General features: G+C 42.1%; 1 protein-coding gene across 2 annotated transcripts in view; it reads right to left on the bottom strand.

Annotated features, from left to right (window-relative positions):
• Window positions 1–19048, bottom strand: part of filip1l (filamin A interacting protein 1-like) — a 62127-nt gene that overhangs the window by 25874 nt on the left and 17205 nt on the right. For both annotated transcript variants that reach the window (XM_029446902.1, XM_029446885.1), the window contains exons 2-4: window positions 13472–13805; window positions 12407–12580; window positions 12148–12326 (exon numbers count right to left, since the gene is read on the bottom strand). In XM_029446902.1, the coding sequence (XP_029302762.1) occupies window positions 12148–12326; window positions 12407–12580; window positions 13472–13795 (677 nt within the window). In that variant the 5' untranslated portion in view covers window positions 13796–13805. The remainder of the gene's footprint in view (window positions 1–12147; window positions 12327–12406; window positions 12581–13471; window positions 13806–19048) is intronic.

The raw sequence follows: 19048 nt of genomic DNA, 5'->3' as shown, positions 1-19048 counted from the left end.
GCTTTTAAACAGATTAAAGGTGATATGAAGAGATATTTGATATGGGAGAACTGTTTGTGGACTGATAATAAAACAAAACATTAGTATGTTTCTGGAGGAATGAGATAAAGAGCCTGGCTGGATTCATCCAGGGGACTAGACCAAAGAAAGCAGAACATATAAAACATCATGTCTCACTTGGCTCTCTGCAGAAGCCTCGTAAGGGTTTAGTATCCAACCTTACTTGTCTCTTTGCTGACATGGATACTTCCCCTTTCCTTCCACTTCACTAAGCCATGAGAGGCTCCTGAAACTGGATAGACCCTTTAAACCGTTTCCCCTTCCTTTAGTCATGCAAACCCACCCACCCTTCCCCACCTCTGCCAGAAGGATTTGCTAACATTTGTCCTGAGATATCAGCTGCTGGACTTTGACAGAAGTCCGATTTCATCACTGGCTTTAATTGTGCACAATCGATCTTGAATCCTGCTGCAACCCCATCAAAATACTATCTCCCAGACGTCTTTATGCGCCAGCCGCTCTTGGCTCACTGAGGCTGCAGCTCCTCACCAGGTCAACGCTACATCAGGATTTGTTTTTGAGTAAAACTAAGTTGACTGCATAATTTAATCTTGGAAAAATGCATTGTAATTGAGGTTTTGGGCTCCGATCAAAAAGACCATTTTACTCTGAAAATGACTTCTAGGACGAGTGTGGTTCCGAGTTTTGGGCGGAGAAAGGTGGAAGTTGTTTGTTTTGCTGTTATGACACATTCTGTGGTCATGAATATAACGTATCAACCATCAGAGTTGCTGCAGCGGCGTATTAATTAGCTTGGCACTGCTTGTCTCCTGCCATAAAAAGACTGAATTTGGTTTTCTGTTAAGTCATGCATATTATTGAGAGTTAAACTACATTTCTGCAGTGTTTCTGTACAGACTTGTTGGGCCTGTAAAAGATTAAACTGTTTTAAAAATATTTCCCCACGATACATTATGATTAAGTATTAAAAATGTCCTCCTTGCTTTACCATTGAAGGATAATGTGTGTTTGAAAAGATAATGTTTACCCTCGTAGCTCAACCCTGAACCAGAGCAGTGCCAGCTATTCTCCAGTCTCATAACCCAACAGGAAAACCTTCTCATCAATCATCTCCAGCACCTAGCATCGGATCTGGGCGGGGGGAATTTAAAACCCAACCGTGGCTCTTATTTCCTGGTTGGTCTGAGAGTCTCGTCAAAAGCCCAGGATGCAATGCGACAGGGTGGTCCCTCTGACAGCTCTCTATTGTTCCCCGCCAAACAGTCAATCCCCAAAGTTTCTATATCACTTCCTGACACCCGACCACCTCAGTCCTCTCAGACAGCCTCCCTCAATAACCATAAAGTCCCTTCTTACTTTCTCTTCCTTAATATTTCTCATACTTCCATATGTTACACGGGGATTTCAACATCCTCGAATGTTGATGATTGTACGAATACAAGAATTTCAACTCCCTCGGCCACAAATAAAGAGCTGTATTCACGAGTAACCAAAAACACTAGCTTTGTTTTTCAGACAAACTTCGTCAAGGAAAAGTAAATGAAACTCTATAAACATCCCTAATGAACAGTAACCACCTCCAAATCAGGTGCTTCCTGAAGTTACAAGAGCTATTAACACAAATCTCATAAATCCCTGCAGACACAATGACTCAAGAACGTGGATTTGTAGAAATAGACTTTACAGTGATGGTTTGATTCTGTGTAAACAGTTTGTTCAGGTCGTGTTGTTGTAGTTTAAGATAAAGTGAAAAGTTTCAACACAGGAAAACGAACGCAACAATAGTGGCGTAAATCACTAACGCTGCTACTGCTCGACAGGATGCTATTACTTGCTGCTTTGCTTACACAGCAAGGTATCCTTCGTCCAGATGAGTGATACGAGGGAGGACTGGTTGCAGTGATGAGATGTGGTGAGAGACAAAAGATAACGAAAATGTTCCTTTTTTGTGCCAAATGCAGTCCCATGGGTGGGGCTAAACTGGCTCTTCCTCCCAGTGGTTGAAACAGGATATGAGGTCATGAGTGGTGTTGACATGAACGTCCTCAGTACACTCATCTGCCAAGGTCATGCCATAATACCTTCTTTCTTAATCATGTTTCCCTTTGTTTTATCCCCAAATTTAGCATAAGCAGAATATAAAGAATGAATAAATGTGTCAAACACACGATCATGTTGCAACCGGATATGAAGTTTTGAATTGTTTCTATAATGACGCATCATAACTGGGCTGTGAACAGTTAATTACTAACTCTATTTATCTATAAATGTTTCTTTGCTGTCCCTGACAACTAAAACGTTCACCCACTGATGAAGGCCATGCGATATGGCTGAAAATTCCCAGGTAGAAATGTAGTAAGTGGACCTTGAGTCAATTTTAGAATACATTTATAAAAGCAGTTTTTAAACCTTTAATGACACGTAAGCATTTAGTGTAATAACGCTCAAATCATTAAATATGATTACTGCTAATCATCCACTAACTGTTTGTACACCATAGGAAGTTATACTTGACAAATACAATAAATACTTAATTAACTACATAATGTGTGAATGACAATCTATGTACTGATTTTAAATACTAAAAAGGAGGGTTCAAGTAACTTGTCTTACATTTCCATCATGTTAATGGTTAGCCCCGCCCTAAAGCGTACGCTGCTTTATCAGTCTATTTTACCCTAAATGGGACAATAATTCACAGAATGAACATCATGCTGTATTAAAGAAGACTTGCAACTACAGATTGAGAACATAAAGTCATTAGAAAAATGTTTCCTGAGGTAATAAATCAAGTGAGAAGTCGGGTAATTTTCTCATAGACTTCTATACAATCGGACTTCTTTTTGCATCTAGCCCTGCTGGCTATTTGAAATAATGCAAGTTTAAGGCTTCACTTTTCAGACCCAGAAGTTGCCCCTTGGGCCTCATACAGCGCTGCAGCAATCCTGTCTTTGTTCACAAGAAAAGGGGGAAAATGTCACCACTTTGATTTATTTCCCCTGTTTGCACAATTCATCGCGGCCCCGTCCAGATCGCCCATTCACCACAATGAGACATTTGAGTTGGCAGATCTCGGCAGGCTCTTTCTCCCCTCCATATTTCACTCACTATCTCGACATGGAGTTGGCCGCTAGCACAGGCACGGACTCATTGTTCAGACTCTGCAGCTGCCAGCTACAAGGACGTAATGTGCAAGTCTCTCGCTGTCACTTCCTTCCAGCCTGACAGGACGGCGGGGAAAAATGGCTTCCCTTCGCCATGTTTTGCCAAGCTGTAACTCAAGAAGGTGTCTGCTAGAACAAATGTGAGAAGAAGGTAAATCAGACCGATTAGCCCTCGCTGGCGGGTAAATGTATCCTCTACAATGTCAAGTTCACTTGTCATTCTTTGGGTTTTCACTGTTGCCTGTTGCAATTTGAGTCTTGCCATCATTTGCTGTCTCCAGCTCTGGCAGAGGCCATGCACGGTTCACAGCAAGCGTAGAAATGTCATGCTAACTCTACATTAGCTGCATTTTTCCTCCTTGACCCCGGCCCTCCGCCCTCGGTGCTATTTCCTTTCACAAATAGAACATTAGCTCATACATCACTCCTGCAGATTCCTAGTCACCAGAATCATTAGTCAAGCTCTGCTCGGTTATTTAATTTGTTTTAACCCTGACAGAAGAATCTTGTGGCTCATGTAACTTTACTGCGAAACTCATGTTATATTTCATGTGTAGTCTAAATGCCCGATGCCATCACAAAGTACAAATGAGGCTTCCACCCCTTTAAAGGAAGAATGCACTCAAACATAAATACTGGTTAGAAAAAGGACTTTTTCCACATCATTAACGCATAAAATGAGCCCTGATGTGGGAAAACACCTTCTGCACTTTGAAACGAGAAGCTGATTTAAGAGATTTCCTCAAATTATTCAAGACTGAACCAGCAAATGTGTTTTTTTCTCTCACACTAACAGAGTTTCTCTCTCTCTCTCTCTCTCTCTCTCTCTCTCTCTCTCTCTCTCTCTCTCTCTCTCTCTCTCTCTCTCTCTCTCTCGCTCTCTTTTATAACAAGTTGGAAAAATGTTGGAAAAGTACAAGCAGTGAGTTTTGCGTCCTTGTGGTCGGTGAGGTCTAATCGCTGCATTCTGTCAGGGAGATGTAATCACATTACGCCATGCTTATGACGACTCTCCGGGCCAGATCACCACCTAGTTTGCAGATGTCGTGGATTGATACTTTGACAGTTTCTCGCACTTTTTAAGGAAAAGGTGCACACGTTAAAACACGCTTTCATGTCTGTTTTATGCCTTCGTCTATCTCTTGATGCACCCCGACCAGCACATCTGCAGGGAAGAGTTCTGTGCACCTTTGTCTCCATCTTTTTTAAAGATTACCTTCATATTTTGTGTATGAGATAACTCCCCCACAAAACAAAGACAAACAATGACAGGTTGTTTATGAGGAAACGTGAGCTGCTTTTGCCGTGTTCACAAGGCCGCGCGCAAGCTAGAACAAAACAAGACACTTGACAACTTTTAGGAAATGCTCTGCTCAAGGACACGCCAGACACACAACAGATCCCAAATTAAAAGCCATGAGCTCAGTTTGTTCACCTCTGAACAAAGGACGCCCTCGTTTATTAAAACCCCAGCATCGTTCATTTCTCTGATCATGCACGTGTTGTGTCTCGGCTGCTTACGAGGGAAACGTCATCATTTCGGTGAACATGGTGCGTCTGTTTTACTTCAAAACATTTGATGAAAGCCCTGCAGACCAAAACGTTTCAGATGCAAGTTTTGTTATCAGAATATCATTCTTCACTCCTATAAAGCTTCAACAGCGTTTAAGTGAAAGAAAAGGAGGATAAGTTGCTTTCTCTTAATACTGTCAACCTTGGAGCCACTCAATTCTTTCTACGAGCGTCTAGAAAAAAAAAAAGATCTGTCCTTTTACCTTCCCATGTAGATCAGAATCCAAAAATGACTAAAAGCTAGACTTCTATGTAATTTAACTTTGCTTATGATGTTCACTGGGCCCTGTGCCCTTAGTGTGCATTATATAGTAAATACTGAGTGATTTGGGCCTTTATCTAATTAAATCAGGTGGACTTAGGGAGCTTAATGATATGAAATGAGCTCCAGCTGCTTCATTAATTACGTATTAATGACAGATGCCAACTAGGTTGCGGAATTTCCCGTATGGACACTTTAACTGTACACACTTCTTGGAACTTCTAATGATTGTCATGAAAGGCAGAACATCACATTGTTTTTGGCGACTGAGCCATCGTGACGTCAGCGACCATCACACGAATCGTTGCTTTGTCTTTTCAGTCTTTCCCTTCTCGCTCTGGATTTAATTCATACATAAATTCAGCGTTTAGTTGCGTACTTGAAGACATTCTCATAAAGTTTTACAGAGAACTCTCAGGCTCTTTGAGGCTGTTTGAGCGATGTACTGACGCATTTGTCAGAATGTGTTTTGAAAGGGTGTGCAGAGGTGGCTGCGTGTCATGTGTGTGATCAGAGGGTGTCGCTGAATGTGTCATATCTGTGTGATTCCTGACCTCAACACGGGGGCACGCCGGTGGGGCTTCACAGCATACAACTGCAAATATCTGAGGAACGCCATGAACAGTAGTCGGCTCAAAGTAAGCTTTCCTTCCCTTAAAAGGAAGTGTTTGACACAGCTTCCAAAAAACACGTGTGTACTTTCCCGTACCAGCATTTAATAAACAATCCTTTCATTTCAGTTGGAATATCTCATAGTTTTGTAATTGAGCAGATTTCTCCCAGATACATATCTCATCCTCTCATTTATCATATCGAAGGTTTGAAGCTGGCTTTGGGCAGGAATGTGTAATATGCACCAGGCTGTTTGGGAGGAATACAGGTGTGCTTCAGGAAAGCATCACACGTCAGCGTACTGATGATATCTTAACAAGGAATAGGTGAGGACAGATCCTGCTCATGCATGCAGTGGAATACGTGTATATTGTGCGAAACAGCTGCTCGACAACTTCGTAAAACACTGAATAACTTTTAATCCTGCAGAGTTCACAAGGGGTGAACCTGCAGAGACAGGAACAGTGACAATTAAAAACCCAGATTGTAAAAAAAAAAAAATCCCAAAACTCGTTCAGTGTCAAAGAACAGGGCAGGTCTGGATAATAAGCATCTCAGCGATGGTGAGGACATCTCCGAAGAATGTCCTCGATCTGATCCACATGAGTGATGTCACCACCGCTGCAGAGTCCACCAGATGGCACGGAGATATATTGAATGCCCTGCAAATCGGTAAAAAGCGGACGGTCATGTGGTGTCATGTCAGCAGCTACTGGGCTTTCTATCTACGCCAATAAAATATCAGTGATTATAACTTGTTGTGCCAGTAAATGACGTCAACGCGCTTTTGTTTTCCCAACGCATGGCTTTGTTTCTATGGCAAATGAACAACAGTCGTACTTCCCCATGATGCATTGTGCAATCTCATGACTAATGAAATGCAATACAATTTCAAGATCTCTCTGGGAAAGTACGCACATCTTATTACTGTGAATCATGAAATAGAGTGATATCTAACTCCCTTCTGATTCCAATGATCTCTGGAGCTGTCACATAGCCGAAGATGATATTTTATATATATCTATATATATATATATATATATATATATATATATATATAGCAATATTACAGCCCGCTTTTAGACCACGCTGTGAATATATTATGACACACAGCGGGACAAAACTACAAACTCTGCGGTAACTACCACTTTAAGTCGACGTTAGATTTTTGTTGAGACTGTTGTCTGTTTTTTATGTCATTATCAATATCACCGCCGATTGTAAGACTTTTTACTTTAATGGACCAACTAAGGGCATTTCTGTTTTTAACATATCTTTGGCATTCCTGTACTGAAGTTTCTTAATATTTATTGGCCAACATACTGTACACATGGAGTCGGACCAATCTGAGATGATGTTGGTTGATTTATCGGCCTGGCTGATTGTTTGGCACTTATATATAAAAGTGTATATAAAGTAAAGTATAAATGTGTTTTGTTTCCCACTATCATTGTTTTAAATCGCTGTTTCATGTCACGATGATTTAAAAGTCTGGACCCAGGTAGGTGTTTTACAAGAAAAAAAGAAAATGTCAGGAATAAACTATCAAAACGTTGTATTGTTATTTTGTAAATGTCCATTTAAGTGAGCCCTTATAACAGGCGTAGTGTGAAAATATCCCAAACAAAGACCTCTAGAGTGTGTTATAACAGACAGAAGTGTGTTTTAGTCTGTGTTCATATCTTATTCTGAGCACATTTAACTATTGCTATTGCAGTCTTTCTGTTTATGATTGTGTGGCAGTGTGTGTTATGTTATGTATAAATAACACCAACGTATTAGAAAGGAAACAGCAGCAAGTGAGAGCTTCTTCCAGAAAGCTGGATTCAGTAACAGACCTTTGGCCTCTCTTCTCCCTTTGGAATAAACTGATCCCAGACCTGCCGGCTTGGTAAACATTTTACTGCCGTTACATCACAGGACTCCTGCGTATCCAAGTTCATGTTTCATGCCTCTTGCTGTCATCTGGAGACACCGACATGTGAAGTTATCGGGTGTAGCTTTAAATGGTAAAGATAGCAGGAGGCTCGTGTTTCCACGCGCTCTCTCTGGGTTCAGTGCGTCACGTGACGCACTGAGATCAGTCATTTTGTTATGCTATGCATGAAATCAGAGGATACAGATGGTCGTAAAATTCATTTCTCTGCAGAGGAACAAAGGCGAGTAAAACTGCCTGCCGTGGCGTAGCTGTGTGCGGCGTGTGTGTTTCTGACGTTTAAAGTAACATCTGCTGATGGTTAGGATGCCGCGCTCGCTCTCACACCCCTGCTGCTCCTGCAGTACCCGGCGCGCGGTGAGCTCATCGTTCATAGGCGGCTACTTGATCGGCAATTAATCAGAGGGGAGTCGGGTTGGACCCCCTGCCCAGATTGACATGCTTTTTAGGGCTTCCAGGGTAGAAGGTCAGTCAGCTGTCAGAGGCTTTGATAAAAGGTCATAATAAAAAAGGCAGCAGGAGATTTTATAAATGTACAGCGTGTGTGCGCTTAAAGAGGGAAAAGGGTTTTCTCCCTTCCCCAGTTCTACTGTTACTCCACACGACTTTCCAGGGCCCAGTAAAAGGAAATGATTACATGCCGCTAAAATGCATCATACAACAATGCAGTAGCGAGGGGCGAAATGAAAGCCCGCTGCGAAGCGGTGCCTGTCGTGCTGTACAGCCTCACAACACGGAGCTGCTTCGGCTCTCCTCAATCAAGTGATAACTTTTAGGAGTCGAAGCTATTTTGGGGGGGTTTTTGCAGTTTTTCTATCCCTCTGTAATAATGTTTTGGAAGGAGTGCAGAGCAGAACAGAAGCCGCTGAACAAACTGGGTTTTGTGCTTGGGCGAAGGACTTGAAATGTCGTTTACTCAAGCTCCACTGGGAATCACTGTTTGTTCCTGCCGGAGGCCGTCCCGATGACATGTCGACATCTTTAGAGGATCAGCGCACTGCTGTACAGAAATAAGAAACACTTCTTTGTGATCAGCACTGGAAGTTTGGAGTAAGTCGTCAATTTGATTGGCTGCCGGAGTGCAAGTTTTAAAAGATTACTCCTGTATGTTTCAGCTTGGGTCTGATTGTGTCGTGTTGGACATCAGTTCCATTAATTGCAATAACACTTTACTCTGCAAAGTAATACAGAGGATCACTAAAACTGATTTATAATGGCCATCAAAGACCCATCAAACTGCTCTGCTCAGTTTATAATGTGAATTCTGCTTGGCCTCATTTCTGAAACCCCACGTGTACTCTCACTCGTATGCATACACTCACTGCAGTACTGTAGTATAACTCATAATTAGTGAAAAATATAATGTCTCATGTGAGGATTGTGTGGAGAAACAACTCCGAGGGGGGATGAGGTAAAGTAAGAGGAGACACACGTTTACCTTGTAACTTTACACATGACACACACCATTGCATCTCGGACCGCTACAGAGTACTGGGCTGCATAAACAATGCTGAGGACAGATGACAACAGCAGATGCTGAACCCCACACACACACACACACACACACACATTTTGACTGGCTTCTATACATTTACTCACGCTGAAGTCTGCCGGTGAACCCGACACTGAAAACACACACACACACACACCCTCATCAACTATTTCCATGGTGATCTGGCATCTTGTTGAACATGGAGTGTGATTGATGCTTCTCAGAGCTATTAGGTTAGTTTTTCTTTTTTCTTTTTTTTTTCTTTCGTTCTCCTCTCAGTTGTATAAATCTTTGGCCTTTTCTCACGCGGTAATTAGCCCGACCCCAGACATGGAGGCCTATTTTTCATGGCAGCCTGTCCTTCCTGACATGCTCGGTGACAAAGCGCAGACCGTCGTCACACCGTCCTCCGGTCCAACTCAAACATTCTGCTACGGCTGAAGTGCAATGATGTGATTGTCCCAAATAGGTCACGGGCCGACGTCCAGCTGTGTTTCCTGTGTGAAATGAATTGCTGAGGGTGCATGATGTGTGTGTGGTTTTATGGGAGTGAGTGTGTCTGATTGAGTCGTAGGTGAGTTTTTGGGTTAGTGCACATTCCCTCTGTGTGTGTGTGTGTGTGTGTGTGTGATATGTGATATTGCTGAGGAAGCAGTAAACAGAGCACTGCCCTGCGACGGCTCCCTATTTGACATTTACAGAAGAAACCAGTCGGACATGTTTCCACATTAGGTCTTAGCTGGCGATGTTGAACAGCTCCGTCCCAGACTTATCTCACGTTACATTATTTAATGGATCACAGTTTCTCCGTTGGAGGTGTTAAGACAACATGCCTGCGCAGTAATCTGAAATAGTTTTGTAACGTCTCGCAATCCAGTGTGAGGTCGGGAATTTAACACGGTACCGTACAATGCCTCCTTACATCACACAGATGAAATTACAGGTCAGAGACATAACATGCTTTATTCTATTATTATTATATCATTTATTCTATTATCAGGGCCTCTAACATGCTCTGTTACACTTCATAGCACTTGATAGCATAAGTGTTTCCAGGATTTCTAGAGTAGTGCAAGAAGTCTACAGCCAGTGCTTCCAGCTAACTGTGAACCCATGCTGATGTTCAGCAGGTATAATATTTACCATATTGAGATGAGAAATTCATTAGTTCTGCAGGTATTTAGTCATAAGCTAAAGTATTGGACGACTTTATACGGAACTAAATGAAGAGTCCACCATCACCATGATTCTGTTGTTCTCCCCTATTCAGTCCGTTGACAGTTACCAATACTTAGTCTGCATTTTAAACTCACTGGGCTTTCTGTACACGCTAAAGTCCTCTTTTTCAATGGCATACAAAAAAACCTTAGTTGCCTTTTCCTCATTGATGTTGGTGATTCTGTTTAAGGTTGCTTCACCGTTCAGCTTCTCCTAACTTGACCCTGTGTATCACTCGGCCCTGAGGTAGGTCAGGACCCATCATTGTGCACATGGCTAAATATTGTTGCCTCGTTAAAGCTCTGAATGATGTAATGTAATATTGTTGCTGTTGTGATAGGTTGTTGTCCATGTGGCTTCCTAGTTAATAGTGACTTCATGGCAATCCATCGAATAGTTGTTGTTATATTTCAGTCCGGACTAAAGTATTGGACCTGACTAGTATTTAAACATCTGTTTGTGGTCTCAGGTCAGTGCACAGGACAGAGGATTAAAACGAGTGCAAGCATTTCTAATATATGTGTATGATCTTGGACAGTTGAGAGAGTTACTACATCATAGCACATTATAAAACCGCAGCTTAAACAATCTGATCTACAAGAGTCCCTCGTTCTGAGTGGCTGCCTCTGAGATGCAGACTTAGCTGGAGGATAGTTATCAAGGGATATGGTTTTTCACTCGGCTTCACTAATATCCGCAGTGCTACCATAAAGCGGAGCAGTAAATGTGAAGCTTATGTGTGTATCCAAGCTCAAACCAAAACTATCTGCGGACAAACTCTTGCCTCCCTCTCTCCATCGCTGAATCATCTCCAGTAAAAGCTCTTGTTTCGCTCCAGCTTTGTGCAGAGTTGTTCAATAAAAGGTGCTAATAAAAGTAGAGGACCTACTACAGGTCATGGGAAAAACAATAATGGAACCCTTTTGAGGTTTTCCCCTCTGTAATCCAAAAGAACACTTTGGCTTTATGCTAACATTACATCGGATTATTAAGACATGTTGGCAGCGCTGGAGTTGAACTCTTTTGATCAAGGCGCGCAACTCTCAAGCTTATTTAACGTGCCACTATCCTTATCCTCCATCTCAAGGTCATGGCAAAACACTAACATGTGATCGCCCGTCTTCCACTCTCTCAGCTGAAGTGACTCAGGAGGCCCTCTCCCTCTGAAGAGCATGCTGACTTTGACTCGTAAAGACACTCGTACTGTAGGGACAGCAGAGATGACAGATAATCCTAAAATAGGAAAGATGCATCAGTCGTAAGTTTGGCTTCAGTTACTGTAGATACTGCATTTAGGAGCTGAACTCATGCGCGGTGTTGTCCATGAATGTCACTTGATATGGTTGAGGGCTTTTTCTGTTCTGCCTGTTGGATCTTCACATGCAGTGCATTGTCAAGGTCGGGGGATAGGAGTGTATTGTTACCTCTCGTTGCAGTACGTTTAGTCCCGCCCTATAATGTAATCAAGCAACACTGGCTTATTAGTCAGAAGACTGAACTGCTGCATCTAATCCACTGGATCACCCACTGATAGTGCACATATCATTTAATTTGAGTCATCGTTTGAAAATAAACCAACACCTTTCAGATTCAAATAAAACACAAGTGATGGTAGGTTCAATTCAGGAAGAAGATTCCGACAAGGCTTTGAAAAACCTAATGGTGATTGACACCCTATCTTCTGATGCTCATGGACTCTGTCTAAGCACCAAGAATGAAGTTGAGCATCCAAAATGAGCATTTAAGTCAACGAAACATCCCACCAGAATCTCTCCAATGACGCCACACATTTAGACACTGCAGGGACTTTCTGGAAGACGGACATCTTATCTCAGTTACCACCTTCTCTCCTGTTGATTCATACACTGACCTCTCGCGCTCCTGCTCCAGCAGGTTGGTGAACTCGTCGCTCTTCTTCATGAAATCTCCGTGGTTCCTCTTCTCGTCCTCCAGCTTGTACAGGGCCTGTTTGTGCGACTGCTCCACCATCAGCAGCTGCTCCAGCATCCGCCGGTGCGTCTCCCTCTGCTTCTCCACCAACTTGTCCAGCTGTGGGGGGAGCACATAGAAAACACCTGTCACGTCTGCGTTAGTCATGGAGGGTTTTTCAGAGAGGGATAGAGGGTTACCTCTATCATGGGCTTCTCATAGATGTCCTCCTGGAAGACGTCAGCCTTGCCCTGGATGGCGTCCCTCTGCAGGGACTGCAGGACTGTCTGCGGGGTTACAAAGCCATATTTGGCCTCCAGCAGGGCCATGTCGATTTTCTCTGCCTTCAGCACTGTGATCACCTCGTCTCTGGCCTGTAGGGGGGTAAGAAGGTGGATTTGGTTAGATTCAACTTTGTGATTAACATGAGATAAATCTATGCTAATCCAAATATCCTTAACGTAACCTCAAATATGATTGAGTCTGTGTTTACCTTGTCCTGGTCATCTGTCTCTAACTATGTGTCAGTGAGAAAAATGTACTGTGGGGGTACGCTGGGTAAAAAAGGTGTTTGCAGGAGAGACCTTTCTAAATAATTTTTCTTTTGTAGTTTGACATATATAATACATCAGGGTTTTTTAAAGAAAGATTATATAGAAAAGCCTAAATGTGTGTGATTTGGTATAGAAATAGTTCAGAGAGACAGTAGTTCTGGGGAATTGTACTGTTTCTCTCACTTTCCCACAGTCAGATCCAATACATGCCTTAAGACAGGTCTTTTTGTTATGTATTTGGTGTATTCTGATGTCAAACAGCAATGTTGGGCTATCTTAAGAGTTGTTACGTTTCTATGGTATCAAATAACATAATCATGTTCCCATAGACATCCAGGAATTGAGTGAAACTATGCAAGTAAACTAAGGGGGCTAAGGGATTTCCAAGCTTTGTCTAAGGGGAGGCCCACAGTCTCAGACTTTGAAAAGCCCTGCAATAGATGCTTCTATCTCTATAAGGCAGACTTGTTCCTATCATAAAACAACAGTGCCAGAGGATTCCTGGATCCAGTGCTGGAATGACAGGAAGTAGCCTCAGCTGTTGGCTGTCCATTAACATAGGCTTTCAGTCCATCTTGAGTGCCCACTGCCCACTGAGCCACCGTGTCTGACTATATGTTCGACTGGGGCCAGTGCCATGTCTGCAGGCCTGTCTGATGCTGTGCTGGCTGAATGTTCCCAGTGCTCAGTCATCTCTACACTTTGAATTACCTGCAGCTCTCCCTCCAGCAAGCTCAACAGAAAGACAAGGTCATCTCGGGAAAGGTCCCTGCCCTTCTCCCTCCGACCTGCCTTTGCAGCACTGCTGGCGCTGCTACTCCCACTCCCACTCCCACCAGCACAGGTGCTGTTCTTGGCCGTCTTGTGATTCCTCTGAATGGTGCCGGTGTCATCCAGTGGCTCCCGGTGTCTGCTGCGGCGCTCAGCCCTTCCCGAGGGCTCCTCTCGCTCGACCGATCGCTTGCGTGTGTCCGCCTGCTGCTGTGCCGGCTTGGCCTTGGTTACGTCCTCCAGACTGTTGCTGCGGGATCGCATGTTCCTCTACCTGTTGAATCAATGGGAGATGAAAGGATGAGTGGAATTTCTTTTTTATATCCTGCCTGCAGATATACACACACATTTCTTTCACCACGTGTCTTGTGAGCATGTATCTAAGTGTCTTGCATTAGTTGGACACGTGTTGGACATGTTATGTGTATCTATTGGATTATTATTACCTCCGCCAAGGAGGCCAACTGGGAAGATTCAAGTAAACGCCCCCTCAAGTTGGAATAAGAATTTGTAAACAGCTATCAATGTGTTGTCCATGTTGTTTCTATATTACGACTTAAAGCTCATGCCCAACTCGGGCAATTGGAGCATCTGAGGAGCATGTGAACGCACCATTGGCCGAGGCGGAGGTCTGCACTCTCTGAGTACCATTCTAGTTCATCTTTGCATTAACTCAAGACACAGGCAACACAACAGACAGAATACAGAATGTGCCAAATTTGAATCAATGACCTTTACTTTGAAGGGCTGAAAAGAACAAAAAACACTCTTGGATGCTCTTGGATGCTCTTGCATGCGTAATCAATATGGGATGGGATGTTTGTTGCGTTCCATGATTTACTTTTTGACTGATGAGATGTTTTAGGGTTAGGATTTAGACATTAGTGGACATGAATCCCACTTTCAGCTTGAACCATTGATGTCTTGTATATCCCAAACAAACCCGACACATCCCAGGAAACATACTCCACTAAACAACACAGGGAGCACAAAAATGTAAAGAATGTGACCAAAGGAAGTAGAAATGTTTATGTCTGGGCTTTTCAACCTTTCAACACCCTTGGAGGCAGTGAATGTCTAAACATAACTTTTGTTTCTTACATGTCATTCTGTGCAGTGGGATCTCGTAATGCCTTGCTGAAATAACCTGTTCTGTCATCATACTGTACTGGGCCGTAAACTAGACCTAGGTAATACGTCCAGATCCACATTAGTCATCTGTACAGCGCAGCATGTCGTCATTGCCTGCCATGTTATTATTAGTCACTCAGCGGAACAGAGTCATCATCACCACGTCGTCCCACCGGCCACAAAGTACGATTATGGCGCAAATTTTCTGACAGTGCCAGAACATTTTTGGACCTGGACCTTTAGTCCTGTCGCAACATATTACCCAAAACTGCCTACCGCCATTCACGGCTGATGAAGTTTCCCATGACGTGACATTTTTGACTAGAAAAAGGCGGCCAAAACCAGTCCTGCCAGAGGATTAAGGCACTGGAGCATTGCGGTCTTTTTGTTTACCTACTTTGTCTTTTCTACAGATGATGATCGGTGGTCTGATGCGTTTGGACCCAGAGAGTGTTTAGAAAAAGGGATAACATCAGAGTAGATGACGTATGAATAAAAAAGTATCATGGCTCCCTACCAAGGTCTGTTTGGAGTGTACACTGTGTCTTTGTGACGTCTGCTTTATGAATGGGCCATTTAGTCACTCACTGACTATGATAAATCGAACTATGATAAATAGATGCTCTAAGCAGGCAGGCAGGCAAAACAACCGTAAACTTGCCAAGTAATTTATTACTTTTTCAGCATTATACTCAGCTCAAGTAAATATATCCAAAAGACAAAGCAGGACTGAGATGAAAACATGCTGAAACTCATGTGCATGTGTTTGATGTGAGAGAAAATAATCTGTCCAAAGGCATTACATCATCATCCATCCAGCTCGGCTCACATCAAAAAAGTTTCTCAGTAACTGAGCTCAAAAGTTTCTGTTCTGGGTACAGACGGTATTTCACAACACTGTACTACCAACTGACCTTTATTTAGTCATTTGTATCCGTCAGGCGAACATAAGACACAAATATTTCAAGTGTGCTTCTGATGATGAATGATAAACTTATCCTACATCTTTCTGGTAGCTCAGAAATATGAATATTCTGAGCTTTTTAAATGGTTACAAAGCATTTGACTCATTTATAATTACTTGAATGAAAAAAGGGATTATCTGAAAAAAACTAAAAAAATTGGTGAAATTATATTTAGTTTTAACAGATTACTACAGATTAACCTCAATAGATTTTATAAAGTGTAAAATATATTTAGAAATATATTTTTTAAGAATGGCTTAGTTATGTCAATGTATCAGTGATAGAAATCCAGTAATAAGAAATATTGTATAACAACATATCTGCTCACATACCAAGGAGTACTTGACTTTTAATACTTAGTGTACATTTAGCTGTATACTGTGTTTAATCCCGTATTTTTACTTTAGTATAATTCTGCATACAGGACTCGTAATGTGTTTTTATACTGTGATATTGCTGTTTTTAAAGTGAATGATGGAGATACCACCATGAACTTATATCCACTAGCTAAACCTAAATAACAAAAAAATCTAATTAATCAAGTCGGCTTTATTAGTTTATGAACCTCTGCTGGTTTCCTAATAAACATTTGGATAACTACATTGGCAATCACTTGTCCTGTCCGTCCAAAACAAAAAAAAAACAAAGTTAAAGTTATAAAAAAAAAAAATGTTCAGTCTTAGAGTTGCCACAGAGGCAAAAACTAAAATCTCACCACCAACCGAATTAGCCTAATTGCACCTTTGAAACAATGTTTTCCGTGTGTGTCCCGCCTCTGTGTGAGGCCCTCTGACAGTTTATGAGTAAGAAAGACGGCTGGGTGATTGCATTGTGCACACTCTCGGCAAGGCGCCACATGATTCAGAGCTGAGGTAATTCCCTGCAGTCTAAGACAGACTCCACATCGACTTACTCACAGATCTGGGCTCCAGCATAGACAGAGCAGTGTGTGTGATTGTATTGGACATTCAAACCTTTCTTGTACAATATGTAAAGAATACAGAACAGTTTGTTTGTCATTAGAACACAATGTAACCTCTCTACATCATTAACTCTGCTCCTGCTCAACTGCAGCCTGTTGAAATGTCCCAACCCATAATGCAACAGACACACAGATGCTCACACTGACACATAACATTCTGTGTGATACAGATGTAAGCAGAGATTGCTCAACAAATCCAAAGGTCACAGACACGTAACCAGCGGCCCCGCTGGGATTCCTACACGTGCAAGTATCACATATCTGCAAAATCTCCGAGATGGATCAGAAATATATCACATAGTTCATAAAAAGGTTCACTGAGGGGACGGGAGAAAAGCTTCGTATTGGAACTGACGTATCTTCAAGTCGGTCCCTTACTGCCGAGGTGGGAGTTGAATAAATGAGTTTTGAGATCAGTGTTACATCTCTGGTGAGCGATGGTCCTGACTTTGAGTTATTCGTTGTTGGAAACTTGGAGCAAAGCGGTCAAAATTGGAAATACTGGAATTGCAAGAGTCCAAAAAAGCTGGCCAAAGCTGTTCTGTGTTCATGGAGTGAAATAATTTGCTGGACTGTAGAAACACTGCTCAAAACACCTTTCTTTCATTATCTAAATTCCCATTTGTCCTTTGAAGATTTGAGACCAACTCAAAGCCTAAAGTATACTTAATGTACTAAAATCATTAGATTAACACAATGAGCTTTTATTATCAAATATATATCCAAAATAAACCTTCTGAAAGTGAGAAAACAAAACCAGACATTTAGACTTAAGTAGCTTGACCTACAGTAGATATGATAGAACCCATGAGTGACTCTCAGTTTTACAGCATTACAGTCCAAATTTAAATACACACAAGGTGTAAATCTCATTTTGGATAACAGCAGAGGTGCAGGATAAAAAAGACTCTGTTTAGAAATGTTCCTCTGCCGGAGGAAGCAGAAAAACTGGCTGTTAAAATGCTTGTGTACGCTGTGCGAGCACATATTTCCTCCATGACGGTGTTGTGCTCTCCGTGTCGTCAGCTTGGAGAAGGTGTGAAGACAAAACTGCCAACACACAAAGTTAATTAGCCACCATCTGTGGCCCCGGATAACTCCGGCAGATCCCTATAGGGCATTTTCAGCACATTAAATCTGAAATATTCCAGGTGGTGAAGACATTTATTCCTCTGAATCTCTGTGACAAAAAGGAATGAATTAATAATTGTGAGATAATGTCTTTGGAAAGATCCTTTTTCGTTGGAAATCTACACAGTTTGGTTTCTCATGATGTCACGATATTACCCGACAGTAATCATGTTTGTACCTGTGCTTCTAATGATTCCCTTCTGTGGAAGTACTCATTGACAATAACAGCGTGAATGAACGGGTGTGTGACATGTGTGAAACTGCCCAGAGATGATTTAACCGCGCTTTGTCCTCTTGTTAATCCCATCCAGCCAGTGTCAGGCGTTTTTTTTGTCAGAGCAGCTTGAATAAACTCCAATAACTTTTCATTTTGTGAGCGTGGATCGGAGCCAGAAGGTGATGTTATGATTAACAGGTGCTCCGATCTTATACAAGGGACTTGGCTGCTTGGCTTGGGTTTGGCAATAAAGACACAACACATTGAAAAGAATCATTCAAGCACAAGCACGATAATACACAGAGGGAGGATTAATGAATGTATTCGTTTGGTTTAACAGTCCCTATGACTTTTCATTTCAGGTATGCATATATATGTCGATGTCTAACATGTGCGCACACAGTAGCTCTTCTAGAGAATCAGGGTTGTGGCAAGTGGACACACACCTGTACAAACACTCACACATAGAGCCAAAGCAACACTTTGTTTTATCTGTGAGGCTTTACTGCGGCACAGTGGTGCTTTGAGCTAAATGCTAACATGCTCACATCGGCATTTTATTTATAATTATATATACTTCTATTTTTCCAGCAATGTTGTCCTTGTTCTTAGCTGTTGGCAACCTCTGGGTCTGAAAAGTGAAGCCAATCCAGAGAGCCTTAAACCTGCATTATTTCTAGTGGCCAGCAGGGGGCGACTGGTTGCAAAGTCCGATTGTATAGAAATCTATGAGAAAATGACCCGACTTCTCGCTTGATTCATTACCTCAGGAAACATTTTCCTAACACCTTTCTGGTCTTAATCTCTAGTTTCAAGTCTTCTTCAAGACAGCATGATGTTTCTTTAGTAAACTATGTTCCCACTTAGAGTAATATACATGAGTAAGTAGGCTATGCTTTAAGGCGGGGCTGCCTTGTGATTGACAGGTCGCTACCACGTTGTTGTCCAGTCTCAGAACTTTAACCCTTTCACAGTGTTTTCAGTTCATGAAAGTTAATTGTAACATGTTGGTCGCCTAAAAATGTCTTGTTTAGTTATACTGTGCTCCACCCTCTTCTATGTGTTCAAATACTTGGCCATTAAAACACAAA

The sequence above is a fragment of the Cottoperca gobio genome, chromosome 2, assembly GCF_900634415.1.
Source record: "Cottoperca gobio chromosome 2, fCotGob3.1, whole genome shotgun sequence".
Lineage (NCBI taxonomy): Eukaryota > Metazoa > Chordata > Actinopteri > Perciformes > Bovichtidae > Cottoperca > Cottoperca gobio.
The sequence above is the reverse complement of the archived record's forward strand: the minus strand, read 5'-3'. Positions and strand labels throughout refer to the sequence as shown.